At 57.1% G+C, this 9961-nt stretch overlaps 1 protein-coding gene across 3 annotated transcripts in view; it reads right to left on the bottom strand.

Moving 5' to 3' along the window:
- Positions 1-4947: 4947 nt before the first annotated feature.
- The window catches only part of COQ8B (coenzyme Q8B), a 30140-nt gene continuing 25126 nt past the window's right edge, over positions 4948-9961 (bottom strand). For all 3 annotated transcript variants that reach the window (XM_082299696.1, XM_082299697.1, XM_082299698.1), the window contains 3 exons: positions 9011-9076; positions 7212-7298; positions 4948-5289 (listed from right to left, as the gene is read on the bottom strand). In XM_082299696.1, the coding sequence (XP_082155822.1) occupies positions 4957-5289; positions 7212-7298; positions 9011-9076 (486 nt within the window). In that variant the 3' untranslated portion in view covers positions 4948-4956. The remainder of the gene's footprint in view (positions 5290-7211; positions 7299-9010; positions 9077-9961) is intronic.

Here is a 9961-nt window from a genome sequence, read left to right as displayed (position 1 = left end):
AGGGGGCGGCGGGGTTCAGCCCCCCCCTCCCCTCCCCCCCTCCCCCGAAACCCCCCCCGGGGGTCGCTCCCGAGCCCGGCGGGACCCCCGCGCCCCCCGCCCGCCCCTCCCCCCCCGCCCCGCCCGCTCCCGGTGCCCCCCGGGCCCCGCCGGTACCGGGGAGGGGGGAGGGGAGGGGAAGGGGGGGGGGGCGGGATGGGGGGGAAGGGGCGGGACTACAACTCCCGGCATGCCCCGCCCCGCCGCGGATTGGGCGGGGGAGCTGTCAATCATCCGCAGGGGGCGGGGTTAAGGCGGGCGGGCCCCCTCCCCCTCCTGTCAGCGCTATTCTGGGGGGGGGGGGGGATGGACCAGGGACCCCCCAAAATTCCCCCAAAATCACCCCAAAATCCCCCCAGAACCTCAGGAGGGACCCCCGAGAGGTCAGAGCCCCCCGAGATCCCCAAATCTCCCCAAAATGCCCCCAAAATCCGCCCCCCGAGATCCCCAAATCCCCCCAAAATGCCCCCAAAATCCCCCCCCGAGATCCCCAAATCCCCCCAAAATCCCCCCAAAATCCCCCCCCGAGATCCCCAAATCCCCCCTAGACCCCCCCAGACACCCCAGATCCCCAAATTCCCCCAAAATCCCCCCAAATTCCCCCTAAAATTCCCCGAATTCCCCCTCGAGATCCCCAGATTCTCCCCGACATCCCCAAATTCCCCCCAAATGCCCCCAAATTCCGCCCCCGAGATCCCCGAATCCCCCAAAAATCCCCCAAATCCTCCCCGAGATCCCCAAATTACCCCCAAAATCCCCCCAAACTCCCCCCATAGACCCCCCAGACATCCCCAGATCCCCAATTTCCCCCAAATTCCCCCAAATTCCCACCCCGAGATCCCCCAATCCCCCCAAAATGCCCCCAAAATCCCCCCACAGACCCCCTCAGACGCCCCAAAACCGCCCCAAAACCACCCCAAAGACCCCCCAGACATCCCCAGATCCCCAAATCCCCCCCAAATCCCCCCAAAATCCCCCCCTGGACCCCCCAGAAGCCCCCAAACCCCTCCCAACCTCCCCCAAAATCCCCTCCTAGACCCACCCAGGACCCCCAAAATCCCCCCAGCCCCCTCCCCAGATTGCCCAAATCCCCCCAAACCTCCCCCAAATCCCCTCACAGACCCCCCCAAACCCCCCAAATCTCCCCCAGATCCCCCAAAATCTCCCCAAAATCCCCCCATAAACCCCCCACAGACCCCCCAAATTCCCCCCAAAGCCCCCCCAGCACCCCCAAATCCTCCCAAATCCCCTCAAATCCCCCAAAAATCCCCCCCTAGACCCCCCCAGGTGCCCCAAAATCCCCCCCGGACCCCCAAAGTCCCCCCCAAACCCTCTCAGATTCCCCAAATTCCCCCCAAATCCTCCCATAAACCCCCAGAACCCCCCAAAATCCCCCGAAATTCCACAAAATCCCCCCAGAGACCCCCCCAAAATCGCCCCAAATCGCCCCAAAATCCCCCCCAGCCCCCCCTCCCCTCCCCCGGCAGCCGCGGCCCCTTTAAGGGGGGGGGCGCGGTTTCCATGGCAACGCCGGGGCTGTGATGGGGGGGGGGAACGGCCCCGCCCGGCCCGGGAAAAACGGGGAAAAAACGGGGGAATTTGGGCAAAAGCGGCGGAAAATGGGGGGGAAATGGGGGGGGGGGGGGGGGGGGGGGGAAAGTGGGGGGAAAACGGGGAAATTTGGGAAAAAAACGGGGAGAAAAAAGGGGGGAAAATGGGGGAAATGGGGAAAGAACGGGGGAATTTGGGCAAAAGCGGCGGAAAATGGGGGGGGAAATGGGGGAATTTGGGAAAAAATAGGGAGAAAAAAGGGGGGAAATGGGGGAAATGGGGGAAAATGGGGAAAGAACGGGGGAAAATGGGAAAAATTGGGAAAAATGGGGGGAAATGAGGAAAAATTGGGGGAAACGGGAAAAACAGGAAAGAAATGGGAAAATGGGGGGAAATGGGAGTAAAAGGGGGGAAAATGGGGAAAAATATGCAGGAAAATGGGGGAGTGTGGGGAAAAAAACCGGGAGAAAATGGGAAAAAATGGGGAAAAGTGGGAGGGAAATGGGGGAAAATGGGGGAAAAATGGGGAAAATGGGGAAAACCGGTGGAAGATGGGGGAAAAAGCAGAGGGAATGGGGGAAAATGGGGAAAAACCAGGGGAGAAATGGGGAAAAACCACAGAAAAATGGGGAAAAAGGGGGAAAATGGGGGGGAAACGGGAAAAACCGGGGCAAAAAGGGGGAAAATGGAGATAAAATGGGGGGGAAATGGGGGAAATGGGGAAAAATGGGGGAAGAAATGGAAAATGGGGGGAAATGGGAAAAAATAGGGGAAAATGGGGGAAAAAATGGGGGGAAAATGGGGGGAAAAGGGAGAAAATGGGGAAAACGGGGGAAAATTGGGGAAAACTGGGGAAAGAACGGGGGGAAAATGGGGAAAACTGGGGGAAAAAATGGAAAATGGGGGGAAATTGGGGAAAAAATGAGAAAAAATGAGGGAAGATGGGGAAAACTGGGGGAAAACTGGGGGGAAACGGGTGACAATGGGAAAAATTGAGAAAAAATGGGGGAAAATGAGGAAAAATTGTGGAAAACTGGGGGGAAATTGGAAAGAAATGTGGGGAAAATGGGGAAAAATGGGAAAAATGGGGGGAAATGGGGAAAATGGGGGAAAAATGGGGGAAATGGGAGATCCCCCCCCGGCGATGCCGTTTTTGATCAATTTTCGCTTTTTATGGAATTATTTTTTATTCAATTCCAGGAAAATCTCGAACTCGGTGAAAAAGAACTAAAAACGCCCAAAACCCCAAAAAAGGGAAAATTTGGGGGTTCCCTCTCCCATCCCCCAAACCCTGACCCCAAACCCTCCCGGACAGGGACTGGGGGGCACTGGGGGGGCACTGGGGGGGGCACTGGGGACACTGGGGGAACTGGGGGGGAACTGGGGGGCACTGGGGGCACTGGGGGGCACTGGGGGGCACTGGGGGGCACTGGGGGGGCACTGGGGACACTGGGAGGGCACTGGGGGGGCACTGGGGGCACTGGGGGCGCACTGGGGGCACTGGGAGCACTGGGGGACACTGGGGGGCACTGGGGGGCACTGGGGGGGCACTGGGGGGCACTGGGGGCACTGGGGGGGAACTGGGGGGAACTGGGGACTGGGGGGCACTGGGGGGCACTGGGGGCACTGGGGGGCACTGGGGGGCACTGGGGCAACTGGGGGGAACTGGGGCAACTGGGGGGAACTGGGGGGGCACTGGGGGAACTGGGGGGCACTGGGGGGGCACTGGGGGGCACTGGGGCAACTGGGGGGGCACTGGGGGAACTGGGGGGCACTGGGGGAACTGGGGGGGCACTGGGGGGGCGGATCGGGCTCTGTAGCCCCCCCTCCGCCCCGCGATGACCCCGCCCCTTCATGAATATGCAAATTAAACCATCAACCCCCGCCCAGCGCGGCCCCGCAGCCATTGGCTGCCGGCCTCATGAATATGCAGATGAGCCCCCCCCCGCTGTCTCCGCCCCCTAAACCGGAGACCCCCTCCCCCCCTCCCCCCCCAACCCGGAATCCCCAAAACGCCGGGACCCCCCCCAAAATAATCCCCGGAACCCGCGATTGACCCCAAAATCACCACGGAGCCCAAACCGGGACCCCCCAAACCGGGACCCCCCCAAAACCGGGACCCCCCCAAAACCGGGATCCCCCCGAAATGAACTCCAAAGCCCCCAAAATCAAGGATTCCCCCCAAAACCGGGATCCCTCATCCCAAATTAACCCAACCCTCCCCCTCCCCCAAACCAGGAACCCCCAAATCCTAAAGCCCCCTCCCCAAATTAACCCAAATCCCCCCAAATCTCCCCCTCCCCCAAACCCAGGACCCCCAAAATCGGGACCCCCAAACCCCAGAAGCCCCCACCCCAAATCCCCCCTCCCCCAACCCAGGACCCCCCAAAACCACGACCCCAGCCCCAAATTTTGGGGTCACTCCCGTCTTTACTGGGGAGGGGGCGGCCCCCCCCCCTCACTGGGGGGCTCCCCGGGGTTTTTGGGGCGCTTTTTGGGGTTTTTGGGGCCGGGGGGGTCCCGGTGTTTAGGACCCCTCCCCAAATTAACCCAACCCCCAAAAATCTCCCCCTCCCCAATCCAGGACTCCCAAAAACCGGGACCCCCAAAAACCCAGAAGCCCCCTCCCCAAATTAACCCAAATCCCCCCAAATCTCCCCCTCCTCCAATCCAGGACCCCCAAAACCGGGACCCTCACCCCAAATTAACCCAAATCCCCCCAAATCTCCCCCTCCTCCAATCCAGGACCCCTCAAACCACTCCCAAAATCAGGACCCCCCCCCCTACCCCAAATTAACCCACATCCCCCCCAAATCCCCCCTCCCCAAATCCCAAGACCCCCAAAACCGGGACCCCCCACCCCAAATTAACCCAAATGCCCCCAAATCTCCCCCTCCTCCAAAACCAGGACCCCCCTCCCCAAATTAACCCAAATCTCCTCCAACCCAAAACCCCCCAAAACCACGACCCCCTCCCCAAATTCCGGGCTCGCTCCCGTCTTTATTGAACCCCCTTTTCTGGGGGCACCCCGCGGGGATTTTGGGGCGCTTTTTGGGGTTTTTGGGGCCGGGGGGGTCCCGGTGTTTAGGACCCCTCCCCAAATTAACCAAAATCTCCCCAAATCCCCCCTCCCCCAAAACCGGGACCCCTCCCCAAATTAACCCAAATCTCCCCCTCCTCCAACCCAGGACCCCCCAAAATCCAGGACCCCCACCCCAAATTAACCCAAATCCCCCAAATCTCCCCATCCCCAATCCAGGACCGCCAAAACCAGGACCCCCCTCCTCAAATTAACCCAAATCTCCTCCAACCCAAAACCCCCCAAAACCACGACCCCCTCCCCAAATTCCGGGCTCGCTCCCATCTTTATTGAACCCCCTTTTCTGGGGGCACCCCGCGGGGATTTTGGGGCGCTTTTTGGGGTTTTTGGGGCTGCCAGTAGCGGCCGTAGGCCTCCTCGAAGAGCTCCCTGCAGGCCACGCGCCCCCCGAGGTGGGCGCAGGCCAGGAAGACCCCCCCCAATTTGCGGTGCAGGGCGTAGCTGGGCTCGGGGGGCGGCACCAGGCGGCCCCGCAGCAGCTGCGGGAGCAGCGCCCGCACCCCCCGCGCCGTGCCCTGAACCCCGAAATCGAAGGGCTGAGCCCCCCAGAAGGGCTCCCCCAGCAGCAGCACCGCCCGCACGTGCAGCGCCTCGGCCGCCTGCGGTTTGGGGAGAAAAAGGGGGAAATTGGGGCAGCGGGGAATTGGGGTGAGAAACCCCAAAATTGGGGCACGGCGGAATTGGGGAGGGGTTGGAAATTGGGGGGGGGGAGCCTGGAATTGGGGTGGGGGAGGAGGGAATTGGGGGTGAGGGGTTCCAGGGCCTGGGTTTGGGGAGAAAAACCCCGGATTTGGGTCAGTGGGGAGGAGGGAATTGGGGTGGGGAAGGCAGAAATTGGGGCAACCCCGGAATTGGGGAGGGGTCTGAAATTGGGGTGGGGGAGCCCCGAATTGGGGTGGGGGGTCTGAAATTGGGGTGAGAGGTTCCAGGGCCTGGGTTTGGGGGGAAAAAAGGGGGATTTGGGTCAGGAGGGAGGTGGGAATTGGGGTGGGAAAGAACCCAAAACTGGGGGGAAAGGGCCTAAAATTGGGATGGGAAAGAGGCCAAAATTGGGGGAGCAGGAGAGTCCAAAACTGGGGGGGAAAGAGGCCAAAATTGGGGGAAAAGAGCCCAAAATTGGGGATGGGGAAGAGCCCAAAATTCGGGGGAAAGAGCCCAAAATTGGGGTGGGGAAGCCCAAAATTGGGGTGAGGGGTTTCAGGGCCTGGGTTTGGGGGCAAAAAAGGGGGATTTGGGTCAGGGGGGAGGTGGGAATTGGGGTGGGAAAGAACCCAAAACTGGGGGGAAAGGGCCTAAAATTGGGGTGAAGGAGCCCAAAATTGGGGGAAAAGAGGCCAAAATTGGGGAAAGAGCCCAAAATTGGGGTGGGGGGTCTGAAATTGGGTGAGGGGTTCCAGGGCCTGGGTTTGGGGGCAAAAAGGGCGGATTTGGGTCAGCCCTGCAGCCCGAAATGGAAGGGCTGAGCCCCCCAGAAGGGCTCCCCCAGCAGCAGCAGCGCCCGCACGTGCAGCGCCTCGGCCGCCTGCGGTTTGGGGAGAAAAAGGGGGAAATTGGGGCAGCGGGGAATTGGGGGGAAAAGTGTGAAATTAGGGGCGGGAGGGAATTGGGGAGGGGTTGGAAATTGGGGTGGGGGAGCCTGGAATTGGGGTGGGGGAGGAGGGAATTGGGGGTGAGGGGTTCCAGGGCCTGGGTTTGGGGGGAAAAAGGTGGGATTTGGGTCAGGGAAGGCAGAAATTGGGGTGAGAAACCCCAAAATTGGGGCACGGCGGAATTGGGGAGGGGTCGGAAATTGGGGTGGGGGAGCCCGGAATTGGGGTGGGGGAGCCCAAAGTTGGGGTGGGGGAGGAGGGATTTGGGGGTGAGGGGTTCCAGGGCCTGGGTTTGAGGAGAAAAACCCCAAAATTTGGGTCGAGGAGAGGCGGGAATTGGAGTGGGGGAGGAGGGAATTGGGGTGAGAAACCCCAAAATTGGGGCACGCTGGAATTGGGGAGGGGTCGGAAATTGGGGTGGGGGAGGCAGAAATTGGGGTGAGAAACCCCGAAGTTGGGGTGGGGGGGGGGTCTGAAATTGGGGTGAGGGGTCCCAGGGCCTGGGTTTGGGGAGAAAACCCCAAAATTTGGGTCGAGGAGAGGCGGGAATTGGGGTGAGGGAGCCCCGAGTTGGGGTGGGGGGTCTGAAATTGGGGTGAGGGGTTCCAGGGCCTGGGTTTGGGGGGAAAAAAGGGGGATTTGGGTCAGGAGGGAGGTGGGAATTGGGGTGGGAAAGAACCCAAAACTGGGGTGAAAGGGCCTAAAATTGGGGTGAAGGAGCCCAAAATTGGGATGGGAAAGAGGCCAAAATTGGGGGGGGGGGGGGGGGGAAGAGCCCAAAATTGGGGCGGAAAATTCCCGAATTGGGGCGGAAAATCCCCAAATTGGGGTGGAAAATCCCAAAATTGGGGTGGAAAATCCCCGAATTGGGGCGGAAAATCCCAAAATTGGGGTGGAAAATCCCCGAATTGGGGTTCCTGCCCCGCTCCCACCTGGGACTCGAAGCCCGTCAGGAATTTCAGGTCCCGGGATTTGCGCAGCACCTTCCCCTCGTCCCGGTCGGCCGCAGCCCGGAGCACCTGGGCGGCCCCAAATTCCCCATTTTCCACCCCAAATTCCCCCTTTTCCACTCCAAATTCCCCCTTTTCACCCCAAATTCCCGATTTTCACCCCAAATTCCTGCTTTTCCCCCCAAATTCCCCATTTTCCACCCCAAATTCCCCCTTTTCCCCCCAAATTCCTGCTTTTCCCACCAAATTCCTGATTTTCACCCCAAATTCCCAATTTTCACCCCAAATTCCTGCTTTTCCACCCCAAATTCCTGATTTTTCATCCCAAATTCCCCCTTTTCACCCCAAATTCCCACTTTTCCACCCCAAATTCCTGATTTTTCACCCCGAATTCCCCCTTTCCACCCCAAATTCCCACTTTTCACCACCAAATTCCCGATTTTCACCCCAAATTCCCAATTTTCACCCCAAATTCCCACTTTTCACCCCAAATTCCAGCTTGTCACCCCAAATTCCTGATTTTTCATCCCAAGTTCCCAATTTTCACCCCAAATTCCCAATTTTCACCCCCAAATTCCCAATTTTCACCCCAAATTCCCACTTTTCCCCCAAATTCCTGATTTTCCACCCCAAATTCCCCCTTTTCACCCCAAATTCCCCCTTTTCACCCCCAATTTCCCCATTTTCACCCCAAATTCCTCATTTTCACCAAGTTCCCAATTTTCACCCCAAATTCCTGATTTTCCACCCCAAATTCCCCCTTTTAACCCCAAATTCCCCCTTTTCACCCCAAATTCCCAATTTTCCACCCCAAATTCCCCTTTTCACCCCAAATTCCCACTTTTTCCGCCAAATTCCTGCTTTTTAACCCCAAATTCCTGCTTTTTCACCCCACATTGCCGCTTTTCACCCCAAATTCCTGCTTTTCACCCCAAATTCCGGCTTTTCACCCCCAAATTCCAAATCCGCCCTAAATCCCCCCAAAATTTCCCCCAAATCCCCAAAAGTGTTCTCAAATTTCCCAAATTCCCCTCAAATCCCCCCAAATCCCCCCAAATCCCTCAAATCCCGCAAAATCACCACAAAATCCTCCCCAGATCCTCTCAAAATCCCCCAAATCCTCAAAACTCCCCCAAAATCCCCCCAAATCTTCCCAAAATCCCCCAAATTTCCTCAAAAATCCCCTGAAATCCCCCAAATCTTCTCAAAATCCCCCAAAATCTCCCCCAAATCCCCAAAACTGTTCTCAAAATCCTCCAAAATGCCCCAAATCCCCAAAATTCCCCCCAAAATCCCCCCAAAATCCCCAAATCTTCTCAAAATCCCCCAAATCCGCCCTAAAGCCCCCCAAAATTTCCCCCAAATCCCCAAAAAAGTTCTCAAAATCCTCCAGAATCCCCCCAACCCCCCCCAATCCCCCAAATCTTCCCAAAATCTCTCAAAATCCCCCCAAAATTTCCCCCCAAATCCCCAAAAATCTTCCCAAATTCCCCCTCAATGCCCCTGAATCCCCCCAAATTTCCCCCAAATCTCTCAAGTTCCCCCAAATCCCCAAAATCCACCCAAAAATCCCCCAAATCTTCTCAAAATCCCCCCAAATCCCCCCCAAATCTCCCCAAAATCCCCCCACCCCCCCCAAATCTTTTCAAAATCTCTCAAAATCCCCCCCAAATTTCCCCCCAAATCCCCAAAAATCTTCCCAAATCCCCCCCAAATCCCCCCAAATCCCCCCAACCCCCCACTTTTGCCCGTTTCCGGCCGTTCTGGCCCCGTTTCCGCACCTCGATGTAATGGTCGGTGAATTCCTGCTCGAAGGAGCGGCTGGCCCCGAAATCCAGCAGCGTCAGCTGGGGGGGACCCCAAAACCCCCCAGGGACAAAAGTTGGGATTTGGGGAGGGGGGGTTGGGGTCTGCCCCAAAATCCCACAAAAATCCCACAAAAATCCCCAAAAATCCCACGAAAATCCCATAAAAATCCCACGAAAATCCCATAAAAATCCCCAAAAATCCCACGAAAATCCCACAAAAATCCCATAAAAATCCCATAAAAATCCCACAAAAATCCCACAAAATCCCCATAAAAATCCCACGAAAATCCCACAAAAATCCCATAAAAATCCCACAAAATCCCACAAAAATCCCACAAAAATCCCACAAAAATCCCCCGAAAATCCCATGAAAATCCCACAAAAATCCCACAAAATCCCATAAAAACCCCACGAAAATCCCACAAAAATCCCATAAAAATCCCACAAAAATCCCCAAAAATCCCACAAAAATCCCCATAAAAATCCCACAAAATCCCCATAAAAATCCCATAAAAATCCCATAAAAATCCCACAAAAATCCCACAAAATCCCACAAAAATCCCACAAAAATCCCACAAAAATCCCATAAAAATCCCATAAAAATCCCACAAAAATCCCCCAAAAATCCCCAAAAATCCCACAAAAATCCCACAAAAATCCCACGAAATTCCTCAACCCCCCCAAAAAATCACCACGAAAGTCCCACAAAATTCCGCAAACTGCACAAAAATCCCAGAAAAATCCCCAAAATTCCTCAAATCCCAGAAAAATCCCAGAGAAATCCCACAAAGTTCCTCAAATCCCACAAAAATCCCCCCAAAATTCCCCCAAATCCCCCCCAAATCCCCGTTTTTGGGGCTCACCCGGTGCTTTTCGGGGTCATACAGGAAGTTGGCCCAGTTGGGGTCGGTGCAGGGACCCCAA

Source organism: Coloeus monedula (assembly GCF_965178545.1).
Source record: "Coloeus monedula genome assembly, chromosome: 33".
In the NCBI taxonomy this organism is placed as follows: domain Eukaryota; kingdom Metazoa; phylum Chordata; class Aves; order Passeriformes; family Corvidae; genus Coloeus; species Coloeus monedula.
Note: the sequence above shows the minus strand (reverse complement) of the source record. Positions and strands in the feature narration are given on the sequence as shown.